The following is a 15997-nucleotide window of genomic DNA, read 5'->3' on the forward strand; positions in this document are numbered from 1 at the left end:
ACCAGTGGTCCGGCCCAATTTTATACGGCAGATATTCGGTATAAATAAGCATCAATAGTGTTTAAAACCGAACCAACCCGAATCGCTAATAACAGTTTGATTTCACAGATTAGGTCAAAAACAATTCAAAAGAGTATCTACTTTCTCGTCACGTGCACAACATATTTATATTTACATTTAAGGGATTGGAAAGATAATAAAGTGAATATGAACTAAAACTAAGAAGACCATCATGAAACATTATAAATATGTTTTGCATTTTAATTCTATTTTAAAATTTTGATTTGGCTTTGACTTATATATTATCCACAGTGCAAATGAAATAAGAAGATTTGGATACCATGTGAAATTCTATTTAAGAATTAAGACCAAACAAATAATGAAAAGGTGCAAATAAATCTACCAACAAATAAACATCATAGCTGAAAATCTAACTCATATTACCGAATTTATGCACGCAGTTAGCCAAAGAAAATGGGTCAGGAATTTATGTAAACCGGTTTTATGGAAAATCTAACTCATAAACCTGGTTGAAAATTAAAACTGAGATGGATAATTAAACCCAATTGTTTCAATTAGATTAAAATGTTAGCCTAATTTTATTTTAGTTACGAATAATACAAACAAAATCTAACAAATAAATCCATTAGTGCTCTATTGAAAGAGAATTAAACATATATGCATTTAACATTCAGAACTCATTATTGATAGTTTATTTCACCCATTGAAGCCCTAATCTCGAGAATTGAGCCCTAATCTCAAAACAATTATGACCAATACCATCAATCTAATTAGTCAACGTTATAAGATAAAAACACATAAACACCTTAGCATATGGTAGAACAAAGAACGAACCAAACTGTTCATCAATTTTTGGAGAAAAAAAAATACACGGTTGAGGGTTGGGATGGATTGCATATGAGAAAGGAATGTTGACTGGGAAGCAACACATTCTATTGTGAGGGAGGGATATAGAGGCAGTTGATAGTTTAAGGATTGGGAGGGATCCAGATGAGAAGCAACGTTCATTAGGGGTTTTTTTGTTTCTATGTCTCATTCAAACTCTTATTTCATATGTGTGATAATGGGCTTCAAATTTTCACTTAGATGTAATATTTGAAGTGCCAAACACTCATATATATATACATATACATATATATATATATATATATATATATATATATATTTGAGCGATTCAGATATTTATATATGAATGGTATCAATAAGAGGTAAACAAACACCCCCTAACTCATGTTAGTTTTTCCCTCACATTTTTTGTGTATAGAATGATTTAACACCAAAAACCATTTGAAGTTAGTTTCATCACACTCTTAAATTTGGGAATCCACAAAAAATAAACGAGTATCTCCCAATTAATTTAATAGTCTGCATACCAAAAATAATATCAAAAGTGCTAGCAAATCGAATGAAAACGGTGATGGGTTCTATTATTGATGAAGAACATTTGCGTATGTGTCCAATAGAAACATTAACGAATGCGCTTTAAAACTTAATGAGGTTATCAAGTGGTGCAAAAGATCGAACAAGAAAACAATGTTACTCAAAGTGTACATTGACAAGGAATTCGATTTGGTAAATTGGCAATTTTTGGACTCGTTATGTCTCAATTGAGGTTCTCAGAGAAGTGGAGGTTGTGGGTAAAGGGTACATTAAATTTAGCCTGATCATCTATAATAACTAATGAGTTTCCAACTGCAGAGTTCAATATTCATAGAGGGTTTCAATATTCATAAAGGGGTTTCGTCAAGGTGATGCATTATCGCCTTTCCTGTTCATTATAGCTATGGAAGTGTTGCACATAGCTACACGTTCAGAGGGGTTGTTTAGAGGTATTTAGAAACCTCGAACGGACCATTATTATCGCATTGTTTCTACGCTTATGACGTGGTATGTGAATGGTGTGAGTCAAAATTAAACTATCTAAATTGGATTATGAGATGTTTCTATATCGCTTCTGGCTTGAAATTAAATCTCTAGAAAAGTACTTTGTTTGGTGTCAAGGTGGATCACAATTCGGTCAGTTCGATGGCTGCGATTTTAAATTGCAGTGTGGGCAAACTTCCTTTCCTCTATTTGAAACTCCCTATTGGTGCAAATATGAGTTGTGCCAAGAATTGGCAACCGATTATCGATAAGTTAAATGCAATGCTTTCAAAATGGAAGGCAAAAGTCTTATATTTTGGTGGCAGGCTTACACTCGTAAAATCAGTGTCAGGAAGTATAGAGGTAGGGTACCAAAAAGACCCAAATACCCTTAAATAACACCTGCGGGTTGGAGGGAAGCTCCTCATAAGGCACCCGCGGGACATATGGATCACCCACGTAACTTTGTAAAGGAAGAACATTCTTATATCACATGCGGAAGCATCCAGGCACCCTCGGACATCATCCGCATGATATCATATCTACCCGCCAAGATAACCAAGAGGCAATGTCAACAGGACATCTGTAAATAACCAATTGTCTTCTAGAAGATTTACAAGATGCTTCTTGGGCAATACGTGATCTCTCAACCAATAAATAAAGGACACCTGTCCAGGGTGTTATAATCGTGCACATGGCCAGGGTCATAGCATCATATCATATTAATACACGTGTCCAGGTTGTTATACTCATGCACATGCAACGTATAGCTCAGCTTATCATATGAGGGCACGTGTCCAGGTGATTACGAGAGCATCTTCTAGAAAGGGACAGCTGGCCCAATTACATTCTCACACTCTTCAGCTATAAATGCTCTCTCAATCTCCTTGAGGTATTCATTCACTCCCAACTATCTACTCTAAATACTTAAGTACTTTCTCTCTTCGGAACTGTACTTATTCTCACGCCGGAGGGTGGTTACGAGAAACCCCCCTCTTGTCCTTCCCATAACGAGATCACGGTGTCTTTTTTGCAGGTTCCGGTCACTGGACTTTGGGAAGTTGTGTTCATATCGTGTTAGTTTTTATTGTATCCTACCATGTGGACTCACTGGATCCAGGACCCCTCTAGGGGATCGGATCCGTATTTCTTCATTGGCGCCATCCGTTTTAGTGTTAGAACTGCAAGAGTTTTTGTTGGTTTTTTGGTTCGTACGATATGACTAAGCTTCCTGAGGGGCCGACGGGGACTCCTGCAACGCTTTTACGTACTACTGGTACTGAAGTGCTGGGAGGCTTTTCTTCAAGTGTCTTCGCACATATCACGGCACCTGGAAGTTCCACTTTAGGTGACCTATGACATGTCACGGTACCAGGAGGTCCTACTCCAACGGACTTAGGACATGTCACAACACCAGGAGGTTCCAAATCTGGCAACCCAGGGAGAATTACGAGAGAAACTCGCCGGACTCATTCAGAATTAGGTCTAGAAGAAAATTCTGATGATACCGAGCCGGGGAGAACTCATCATCGTAGTTCCAAAGCTAGGGGACCCTTGTCCCTGGATGAGTGGTCCCGTATTCAACAGGAGAATGTTGTAGCATAGTACGAGCGCAGGGTGCGCGAAGAGCGACTCCAGCTCGAACTCTGAATTATGATGAATCTTCCAGGAAGTCTCTTTCTCCTCTTGCAACAGCGAGGAGGAGTCAGATCTGTCACAGTGTTTGGACGGAGAGAGATCCTAAGGAAGTTTGGAGAAGGCATGACCGTCCTCGTATGGTCATACCTGTGCCATCCTACCTTGACGAGTATGACAGTTACGACCCGTCATATCTTCCAGGTGATATCAGTTACTACAGCGGTGATAGCCGACTTCACTTGCATGAGGGAACTAGCCGTCCGTAGGCGGTAGTTCGACATGCGGGTTACCACAGTGATGCTGAGGAAGATTTTTCTAAACCATACCGTCTGGCTGCGTTTGTTGAAAAACCGAAATTCATTGCACGCATAGCAACAGCTCCGTTTCCGGTCAATGCGAAAATCCCAACATCCGTAGGGAAATATGATGGGATGACTGATCCCAATGATCACTTACTGAACTTTGTGGCTGTAGGAGGAGTCAGCGGTTGGACTCTTCCATATTGGTGCCACATGTTCGCATTAACTTTTACTGGTGCAGCGAAGGAGTAGTTTGAGAAGCTTCCAGATGGACAAATCAAGAGCTGACATGACTTTGTAGCCAAATTTTCCAAGCACTTTAGTCAGCAGAAAAAACACACTCGTGATCTGTCCGAAATATTAGACATTGTTAGGCAGAATAATGAGTCTATTGAGGACTTCATTACCCGGTTTAACAACGAAGGTCTCAATATCGGCGGAGTGAGTGAGGACATGTTGCGGGGAGCCTTCCGCAAAAATGTGATGAGTGATGAATTGATTTGGACGTTAACTGGAAGAGATGGCATGCCCACATCTTGGGATAAAATTATGTCTGTGGCGAAGCTGTTCGCAAGTACTCAAAAGACTTTGGCAACCAATAATCAGAAACAGAACTTAAAGGTTGAATTCCAGACCCCGCGGTCAAACAAGCAGGCAAAAGGGACAATTTGGTCTAGACTCCAGCCATCGGCATAGGCGCCTAAATCATTCGATGCCAGCTCTTTGATTGGCAACAAAAACAAAGTGGGTTCCTCAGCTCGTGGCTCTAACAAATGGACTCCACTGTCAAAAACTCCTGCAGAAATTCTCACTACTGAAAACGTGAACTTCAGGAAACCGCAACCACTCAGAAGGAGATCATTCCTTGATGCTAAGAAACATTGTTCATTTCATGACGACATAGGTCATAGTACGAACGAATGTGTCGCTTTGAAAAATGAAATTGAGGCGGTTGTGAAATCGGGAAAATTGGGACACTTGGTCAAAGGTGCAAGACCAGGGACTGGTAAGGCTCCCGCGCGAGATAACTTGGGCCCGCCCAAAAAGCAAGTCAAAGACCTAAATGTTCATATGATTCAAGGTGGACACAAGGTTGGCGGGAAGAGGAGAGAATTTCTGGATGAAGAATGGAAGAATGAGCCTGTGATTTTTCCACGAGTTAAAGGAGGCCCTTGTAATAAGAATCCTTTGATAATCACCGCCCTCTTTGGCCATTATCGCTCAGTATGTTTTCTTCGACACTGGTAGTACGTCGGATATAATGTACGAACAGTGCTTCGATCAGCTTGACGTGGAAGATAAGGAGAGGTTGAAACCCATTCATGCTCCTGTATCTGGATTTGGAGGTGAGGTGATGCACCAGCGAGGGGTGATATCTTTTCCGGTCACTCTCAGTGATGGAATTCATTCGAGAACCGAAGAGGTTGAGTTTTTGGTTTTGCCAGCAACGTCCAAGCACGATATCATTTTAGGACGTGAGGCAATTGGTGACTTTAATGCTCACCCGTCTACAGCTTACGGTGCAGTAGGAGTTCCGACCCACACCCGCGTAGAAATCATTCATGTTAATCGACACTGCTTTGCAACAGAGAGTTCGAAACCCAGTAAAATTCCGAAGCAAGCTCAGAGGACTGAGCCTGAGAAATGGGTATTAAACAAAAAGTTCCTAGATCAAACTGTAACGATTGGACCCACTATCTCTGAGATAGTGAGGACATTTTTAAAGCAGTTATTGACAAAAAAACATCGACATCTTCGCATGGCAGCCTGCGGACATGACTGGGGTCCCGCTGAAGATTGCAGAGCACAAGTTTCGAGTAAACCCAGCGTTTACTCCAATAGTACAGAAGAAGCGTAATATGGGTCCGGAACAAACGAAAGCAATGAATGAACAAGTTCAGGACCTCTTACATGCTGGAATCATCCGCCCAATCCAATACCAGACTTGGGTCGCCAATCCAGTCATTGTCCCCAAAAGCAATGGGACATGGCGGATGTGCATAGATTTCAAAGATCTGAACAAGGCGTGTCCCAAGAACTGTTATCCATTGCCGAAAATCGATCTTAAAGTTGATGTTGTAGCCCCATTCAAGTTTAAATGCTTTCTAGATGCCTACAAAGTCTGCCATCAAATCCGCATGGCGGTGGGTGATGAAGACAAGACAGCGTTTCGCACAGACCAAGGCACATTCTGCTATAAGATGATGCCCTTCGGTTTAAAAAACGTGGTTGCTACATATCAACGATTGATGGATGAGGCAATTAAAAAACAGATTGGTCGAAACTTGGAGGTATATATGGATGATCTTGTGATTAAAGCATTGAGGAAGATCAAATGCTGAGAGACATAGAAGAAACATTTGAAACTTTGAGAAGTATAGACATGAAGTTGAATCCAGCCAAGTGTTCCTTCGGAATGGAAGAGGGAAAATTTATAGGAGTGATTGTTGCAGGCGCGGGTTTTAAGGCCAACCCGGATAAGGTCTAGGCAGTAGCTCGCATGCCTTCCCCTTCGTCCCTTAAAGAAGTACAGACACTTAACGGAAGATTGGTTGCACTAAACAAATTCTTAGCAAATCACGCAGCTAAATCTTACCCGTTCGTTTCAACTTTGAGAAATTGCCTCAAGTAGGCACATTTCAAGTGGACCGCGGAAGCTAAACAAGCATTCCTAGAGGTCAAAAAATGCTTAATGGAGTTGCCTACCCTAACAGCACCACATGTGGGTGAACCTCTGACACTATATTTGTCAGCAACTAACATCGCCATTGGGGCCGTACCACTGACAGACAGAAAGAACGTTCAAACCCCAATTTATTATGTCAGTGGGACGTTGACAGACCCAGAAACCAGGTACTCAATGCTTGAAAAACTGGTTCTGGCGTTGGTCTATGCTGCCAGGCGGCTCCGCAGGTATTTCCAAGGTCATCCCGTTAACATGTTAACGGGATACAAACTCAAGAATGTATTAAGCAGGCCAGATTTGTCTGGGAGATTGGCAAAATGGGCCATCGAATTGGGTGAACATGCAATTGAGTATAAAACCAGACCAGCAATCAAAGGGCCGTATTGGCGAACTTCGTCACTGAAGTTCCGCAACACAAAGAAAAAGAATGCTTAGATGAACAACAACCCCAAGTACCACCGGAACAAGGGCAAGTCTCGTCATTGTTCATGGATGGAGCATCTAGTAATGAGGGATCTGGCGCAGGCCTCAGGCTAGTCAATCCCGAAGGTCATGAGTTTACTTACGCCATCAAGTTAGACTTTAAAAGTACTAACTATGAGGCGGAGTATGAAGCCTTTCTGGCAGACCTACGAATAGCCAAGAAACTTGGGGTAAAACACCTGGAAGCGCAGGTGGATTCCATGCTGATCGCAGGGAAAATTAATGGAACTTACGAAGCTAAAAACGATGTAATGGCTTCATACTTGTCACAAGTGAAGGACTTGATCCTCCAATTCTCTTCGTGCAAAGTTATCCATATCAAGAGAAGTAAGAACAAGTCGGCGGACGCCCTTAGCAAATTGGCTTCAACAAACTTCGATCACTTTGCTAAGGACATTCGTGTTGAAGTCTTGGATCGCCCATCCGTCCTGCAGAACCAAGTTCTAGTAATCCTGACTGGCGTAGAATCCCGGATGACACCAATCATGGCTTACTTATCATCAGGATTTCTGCCAGAAGAGAAGGTCGCGGCTCGAAAGATAAGGCACATGGCCATGAACTACCAAATGCAAGATGGCGTCTTGTATAGACGATCCTTCCTCGGCCCGCTCCTGAGGTGTGTGGACGCCGAGAACGCGAATTACTTGATTAGGAAAGTTCATGAAGGCGTTTGTGGTCTTCACGCGGGCCCGAGAATGGTCGTAGCAAAACTTATGAATGTCGGATACTACTGCCCGGGAATGCATTTGGATGCTACACAGGAAATCAAGAAATGTGATTCTTGTCAACGTTACGCTCCCAATACATTGCGACCGAAGAATGAACTTGTCCCGGTAACCTCCGCTTGGTCATTCCAAAAATGGGCTATTAACATCATGGGACCTTTTCCCGAAGCCCCGGGACGTGTCAAATTTTTAATCGTGGCCATTGATTACTTCACCAAGTGGGTGGAAGCCAAACCAGTCGCATCCATTACGGCATCAAGTGTCAAGAAATTCATTTGGGAATTCATAATTTGTCGATTTGGTCTTCCACTAGAGCTTGTGAGTGACAATGGGTCCAAAAATGCACATTTGATGCGGGAGACTTTGTCTTCCGCAATAATGAAGCTTCCGGCCAAGAGCCACCATTCAAGTTAGCCCCAACTTGGGAAGGCCCTTACAAGGTTAAACAAGTGTTATCCAAGGGTGCTTACAAGTTAGAGAAGTTGGACGGGACTGTGATCCCTAGAACTTGGAATGTGGCACAGTTAAAGAAATGCTACATCTAACAAGACATGTTATTTACTTTTTATTTTTGGCCTGTGTGCCTAATAGACTAGTGAAGGACATGTAATGTCATTTCTTGTACTTTCGTTTGGCTTATGCCTTTTTTATTAAAAATCTATTAGTCCCACATTCTAGTCATATGTAATATACATGTTCTGGTCCGCGTCGGATTTATATGTCCGTATAGCAGGAATGATGTAATCCTTTATTGACAAATAAAAAGATCCTACAAGCACTTATATTATGAAGAATAAGACAAAGTGTATCAGATGAAACAAACTTCTTATATATGTGCAAATGGGATTACAAAAAGATGTTAATTACAAGGAAGCTAGAATTATACAATCTACAAAAATATAAAATTACAATGCTGCATCTTCATCTTCCTCATCCTCTTGATCGTCATTGGCAGTTGCAAGGAGCGCCTTCAACTGTTCAACCCCATCTTCTTTGTCTGCAAGCTCGACGATTTTATTTTCAATAGTGAACTTCAAATTGTCAAATGTCTTCATCTTCTCATCAAGAATTTTGGCAGTAACCTGGCCATGCAAGACATATTCCTCGAGAAGTCTATTTTCTTCCGCGAATTTAAAACCTTCCCAAAAACTCGTCTGGCGGCCAGCCTGAGAAGACGCCATCAAAAGAGCTGCGAGACAGTTGCCAAGTTCATCGGTTTCCCGGATGTGGGCAATAACCTGCTTTAGCAACAAATATGAACAACTGTTTTGGATATGATTATTTACCTTAACGGATTTCAAAAGAAGTAAGAATTACCTGGGGAACCCCTTCTACCAACAACCATGTTTTGTCAGCCTTGGCTCGGACAAGATCCATTTTGTGCCCGACACACTCTAAGGCTTGTTCCCTGTTTTTGGTTGCAAGAGCGGCAAGGCATTCATCCTTAGAGGATAACTCGGCTTTCAGAGCTTACATAGAGGCTTTACACTCATCCAATTGCTGCTGAAGAGCAGCGGTAGCACCCTCAGCGATTGAGCGACGGGCCTTCTCAGCCTCTAATGTCGTCTTCGCATCTGCTAGCTATCGCTCAGCAGCATCAGCAGCCAAGCGGTAATATTTGGCTTCTTTCATAACCTCAGCGGCTTCTTTCTCCGCCTGGGCTGCTCTAACCTCCAAATCCTCCCACGCCTCATTCATGCCTAACCAGTCTCGACATAATTCTTGACTGGTGGAGACAATGTTTGCTAGGCAATAAGAGTAGGAGGTGAGTAACTCTTGGCGCGGACGCCCACACTGACGCTCCCTCTCCGCAGGAGGAAGACCTCCTTTCAGATATTCCAGGCACACATCCGTGTAAAAAAATGTTGACTTCTGGCATAAAGACCAACGCGAAGAAAAAGAGGAGGATTGAGGGGGCGCATCACGTGTCGCCACACCTTCGACATTCGGTAAGGGACGTCGAGAAAAAGAATCCCCCACTTCACCCATGGGAAATGGTGAAGATGAGAGGGAAAATTGTGGAGGAGGTTGAGGAGGAGATTCTTGCGTTTTCGGTGCCTCCTCGTCCATGGCAGGATCCTTTCCTTTGGAACTAGAACCATCTCCAGTCCCAAAAAGATAAGCCAAAGGATCTTCAGTCTCCGGCGGAGGAAGCGGGTCCTCTTGATTCTCCTCAGACGGAGGAGTCGGTGGCTTATCCTCTTACTCCGGAGTCGGAGATGGTAGTTTCCCGTCTTCAGGTGTTGGGGACGTAATTTGTCTGATACAGTGCTTCCGCCAACAACCTCAGATGAATCTATATAGTAAACCACATATAAGTATTGGTTGAAACACAGAAGCAAAAAGAACGGCGTTATTTCAAATTACCAGCCATCCCCTTCATGCATTCAGCAAGGCTGACTCTTTGCTTCTTAGGACGTTGTGTCTGTTTCTTCTTTGTTGCTGGACTTTCGTCCCTCTGCCAACAGATGCGAGACAGATGAAATTTCAGAAGCATCATCAGAGTCTTCTTCTTCTTGGGATGTCGATTCGTCACTCGAAGAAAGAATGACGATTACCCCATCAGAAGTAAGAGCGTTGAGCGGATAAGGGTTAAGAGTATACGCACCTATCTGGAAGATAGCTTCTGAAGCTGCCGGTTTAGCACACACTTTCATAGGGAAGAGAAATTGGTTTTGTGTCCTCTCTAGGACAGGCGTCTCTTTCGCGTCACGGATACCCTAACCCGTGCAACCCCTATTTTCAAAAGGGCTTTCAACATGGGCCCTTCACCTGAAAAACGCATAAGAAGTCAGTCAAAACGTTTCATATGAAAATAAAAAGGGAGGAAAAGGAATGCAACTTACGTTCATTCACGCCCATAAAGACATGCTCCAAACCTGGATATGGCCACAGGCGGCTCATACCTGCCCATACTAGGGCCTCCTTGGGCAGAACCCACATTGGAGATGGTTCCGAAACCAAGGTTTGGAACCATTCCCGACCCTCGTGAGGAGCCGTAACAACTTTCGGGAGCGCCTCGTTGGCCGGACGATGGAACATAACATCTGGAACGACGTCCTCCGAAATCCAGATCAATTTATTGCGCCAATCTTTAGAACCTCCCTCAGGTACAATGCCAATGATCCTGTCAGATATTGGACTGCACTTAAACCACCCGCCACGGTTGGTCATCCGATAGAACACGGGGAATCGGTGAATTCGAGGCAACATCCCCTTCGCCGTACACATGAATTCGAAGTGTCGAATTTGCATAAGTGTAAGAGGATGTAACTGGGATAAATGGATCCTGTAAGCACTTAATACCTTCATGAGAAATTTGGTTATCGGAAACCGAAAATTCCCATAAATAAAATAATCCGAGTATACTGCCATCTTTCCGGCAGGAGGCATGCTTGCGACGGATCCGACATTAGGGAATTCCGGTCCCCATTCTGGTGGGATACAATAAGTACGAAGTAATGTTTCGTACTCAGAGATATCCCAATTAACCTCTACAGTATAGATGTTTGGTACAGTAGATCTTGTGTCACCAGCCATCGATTCAACTATAAATGGAAAACAACGAGCAATCTTGAAGAGAATTGAAATATCGATAAACGATCTCGAGAAAACAAAGAAGAATTGATATATCAAAGGCAGTAAAACTTCAATAAAATGACAACTTCTCCTATTTATACCCATCGCAGTTAATGCGATGGGATACGAACAGTGGAGAGAGAAAGTTGTCATCCACCCAGCAAACGCCACGTCACGCGGGAAATTCGAAAAAGAGAAAAAGGTGTACTTTCGGGTACAGTGACAGCCGGCATAAACGCCCCATCATCTGTTCACACGCCTGCAACTGGTCAACTTGTCCTTTTTCATGGTTATCCACACCACCAACAAAAGATATTTCTACCAAATTCCAAAATTCAAAACCCTCAAATATATCTTAAGTCCAAAATTTCACCCGCATAAAAACTTCTCGCGGAAGAAACACTGGACTGGGGGACTTATAGAGGTAGGATACCAAAAAGACCCAAATACCCTTAAATATCACCCGCGGGTCGGAGGGATGCTCCTCACAAGGCACCCGCGGGACATATGGATCACCCACATAAAAAGGATGAACATTCTTATATCACACGCGGAAGCATTCAGGCACCCTCAGACATCATCTGCATGATAGCACATACACCCGCCAAGATGACCAGGAGGAAATGCCAACAGGACAGCTGTAAATAACCATTTGCCTTCTAGAAGATTTACCAAGATGCTTTCTTGGGCAATACGTGATCTCTCAACCAATAAATAAAGGACACATGTCCAAGTTGTTATAACCGGGCACATGGCCAGGGTCACATAGCGTCATATCATATTAAGACACGTGTCCAGGTTGTTATGCTCATGCACATGCAATGTATAGCTCAGCCTATCATATGAGGGCACGTGTCCAGGTGGTTACGAGAGCATCTTCTAGAAAGGGACATCTAACCCAGTTACATTCCCACACTCTTCGGCTACAAATACTCTCTCAATCTCCATGAGGTATTCATTCACTCCCAACTATCTACTCTAAATACTTAAGTACTTTCTCTCTTCAGAACTGTACTTATTCTCACGCCAAAGGGTGGTTACGGGAAGACCCCCCTCTTGTCCTTCCCGTAACGAGCTCACGGTGTCTGTTTTGCAGGTTCCAGTCACTGGACTTTGGAAAGTTGTGCTTATATCGTGTTAGTTGTTATCGTATCCTACCCTGTGGACTCATTGGATCCATAACCCGTCTAGGGGATCGGATCCGTGTTTCTTCAGGAAGCTTGGGAGTTTATTAATTCTCAGTTTTAAAGCCTCGGAGGAAGTACGAAAGCAATTGAAATCGAATCGCAGATGGTTTCTATGGGTTGAAATAGAAATACAGAAAAAAAATAGTTGGGCGACATGGCAAATAGTTATCAGATGAGACGATCATAAACCCTGTTTACCAATCGAATGAAACTCTTTGCATTTATTATTTTATTTATGCAACACTCCTTGTGTGAGACAATATTTTATATTTACGTTCAGATAATCCTACAATTCTAATCATGCGACCACTTATATTCAATTTAGCAAATACAATTAAAAAAATGATTTCAATAACATCTAGATAGATTAAAGATGAAATACATGTTATGACATCACATGATTACACATGTCGTATCAAGATACATACATCAAAATAACCCCTTGATTCAGGAGCATTGATAAATTTTCCTGATCAAGATTTATTTGGATCGACTAATGTCACACCCCGATTTAGGGCTTAAGCGTATGACACATTAGTTGATATATGTTTTATACATATATATTTGAGATACGTTCTTTTATCAGAAGTCTTTGAATAAAATATTATTATATTGAAAACTTGGACTTAAATACCCGTTTGATAATTCAAATGCATGTCTTTTAAAAATATGTTTTTCAATAACATTCTGATTAAATATCTGAGCCATCAAATTTCATCTAATGACTAAATCTCCAATCTTTTAATCATACTTCAAGTCTATTATAACCTTATTGATTCCCTTAAATATATGGGGAAAATACATCAGCACATAGCCCGTGAATGACGTTGACTCTTGTTTTCAATACAATTGTGAAACCACAATATTACATTTGTGACAAATCATTAGGAACCCAACTGAATGGGTTGTAATTACCCTAAGTACATATACAATTAAAACATATACACAAAATCAGTTCTTGGAACAGCCCAATAGACTTCTAGAGGCGTGCTGATGATTTGCATGGCCTCAGGTAAACACATGCATACTTTTAATCAGAGTGTCCGTTTCTTTTTATTGTAACACAAGGTTTTTAAAGATTCATAGATCCTATGCAAACATTTTAACTCTCAAAGAGTTTGTAAAGTTTAGGGTGTATTCACCTTTCTGTTTATGATCCGTTTATGTTAATGATTTCTACTTCTAATTGTTACCTTCCTCAATTAGTCTGTTTTATATAGCTTTAAACCTTGACAATCATTTGTTTATATAAAACATTTGGATATTTAGTCCCTTTGTTTATTTACTAATTATATGTTTTGTTTCTTCTTCATGAAGAAACATTATATTGGGTTTCTTCTTCATGAAGAAATATTAATGTATATAAAACTTTTAGATTCTTAATCTTAAAGAAATATGATTTTCACTATAACCTAGGGCTGTTCACGAGTCGAGCTCGAGTCGAGCCAAGGTGGTTTCGAGCTCGGGCTTGAAATTAAACGAGGCATCTCAGCTAAGGCTCTATGTAACATCCTAAAATTTATAATGTTGAATAAAGAAAGTTATGTTTAGTAATTTCACGTTGTAGTTATTTAATGTCGAGTAAGGAACGGGTCTTGGGCTTAGTTATTTTATGAACTCGGCCTGTCTCGACCCGTAGGAAGCCAACCCGAGCCTAACCAAACCCGTAGTATATAAACGAAAGTTCTTGACACTTCCACCATTTTCACCATCTTCCTTCACTTACACCCACCCAAACACTCTCATTTCTAGAGAGAGAAGCTAGAGAGAGAAAGTTCTCAAATCACAAATCCGAGTCCACAATCTTGTTCCTAATCGTTTTTGGTAAGTCCCTCTCGAAAATCATCCGTTTTCATAACCATTTCGGCCTCAAATCGAGCAAAAACGTAACTTGAGTTTTCGGGTCAAAAACCGCCTTGTTTTGGTGTCAAAATGCAAGCTTTTGTGTTTAAAAGTACTAGGAATCGATAGCCCTTTCAATCCCGAGCATTTCCATGTCAAAAACTTCGATTTTGGGTCAAAAATCTGGAAAATCTGGAAAACCCGTGGGTTTCTCCGTCGCCCAGCTTGAAGGAGTCGAATCAGACTCATTCGATCGAATCAGTCGATCGAATCAGTCCATTCGATCGAATGTGTAGATCGAACAAGTCCAGTCGACCGAATAGGGAAGCAACCGAACGGTCTCCATCTTATTCGACCGAATGAGCTTCATATCCGACCGAACGAGTTCCTATTCGATCGAACAAGTGCCATGTCCGACCGAACGAGTTTTCCCAACTGGTTCGATCGAGTGTGTGTCTAGTTCGATCGAGTGTGCCTTAGATTCGATCGAATATGTCCCTATTCGACCGAATCAAGCCAGAACCAAGCCGAACGAGTTTTCCCAACTGGTTCGATCGAGTGTGTGTCTAGTTCGATCGAATGTGTCTCAGATTCGATCGAATATGTCCCTATTCGATCGAATCAAGCCAGAACCAAGTTGTTTCCAAGATTCGCCTGAAGTGAAGTTCGTTTATGAAATAAATTAAAAACCTAATGGAAAAGGTGTTAAGGCAGTTATCGAAAATAAAATTTTTCCAAGCTGACCTGGCAGCTTAACCCCAGCCAGGGGCTCTGCCCCTTGGACCCCGCTAGGGGCTGCCGCCCCTAGAACCCCGCTACCAGGGGCGCTGCCCCCGGACCCCCGTTCGTTGTGGGTCATATAAAGATAGAAACGCAACATAAGTAGTAGTAGCTAATTGATACGTGTAAATATTATACAGTTAGCCGTGCGCAGCTCAAGAGGGGAATAACTATTAACGGAGAGCGTAACAGTATTCAGGTGAGTTTCTAGCCCCATTTATGTGTTATGTTTTCGGGGCTGTGTGCATACTCGATGTGTTGTTAATACATTTATCCTAAGTGATAAGTGTATGCCATATGTGATATATGTGATGGATATGAATGGTTGCTTGTCGGTACGCGAACGATCTTCGGATATTGCGCGTACTGTCAGGTCAAAAATAAAGGTACGAATATTATACATCGAAGATGTATGAACATTACAAATGAATACTTGTCGGGGCGTGAACGATCTTCGGATATTGCACGTATCGACAAGAGGTATGGTTGTTAAATGAATGATGTAAAGAACGCCTAGGGTGTTCTTATGCTATGATGTAATTATTGTATATGTGAAGTAGGTGTATGCAGTTACACGAATGGTATGTGAGTTCTACGTTCGACATAGTAAGTTAGGATGGCAAATCCCTCTAGCTTTTGTCGGACATAGACTCGGCTGGTGATGGCGTAGTTAAGGACTGCGGGCCTTATACGTAAAGTAGATGATAGATGTAAACGTAGTTAAGGACTGCGGGCCTTATACGTAAAGTAGATGATAGACGTAAACGTAGATAGGGACGGTGGGCCTTATACGCGTTACAGATAATAGACGACAACGTAGTTAAGGACTGCGGACCTTATACGTATTATAGATAGGCATCAGCATAGGAAAGGACTGTGGACCTTATACGTGCT

At 42.0% G+C, this 15997-nt stretch overlaps 1 protein-coding gene across 1 annotated transcript; it reads left to right on the plus strand.

Annotated features, from left to right (window-relative positions):
* The first annotated feature begins 6995 nt into the window (after nucleotides 1-6995).
* On the plus strand, nucleotides 6996-8129 carry LOC143587865 (uncharacterized). The gene has a single exon (XM_077069032.1). The coding sequence runs from the start codon at nucleotides 6996-6998 to the stop codon at nucleotides 8127-8129; it is 1134 nt and encodes a 377-aa protein (XP_076925147.1).
* The last annotated feature ends 7868 nt before the right edge of the window (nucleotides 8130-15997 follow it).

The sequence above is a fragment of the Bidens hawaiensis genome, unplaced genomic scaffold, assembly GCF_021521415.1.
Source record: "Bidens hawaiensis isolate Kalapana, Puna unplaced genomic scaffold, B.hawaiensis_p1.1 tig00035909_1, whole genome shotgun sequence".
NCBI classification, from domain to species: Eukaryota; Viridiplantae; Streptophyta; class Magnoliopsida; order Asterales; family Asteraceae; genus Bidens; species Bidens hawaiensis.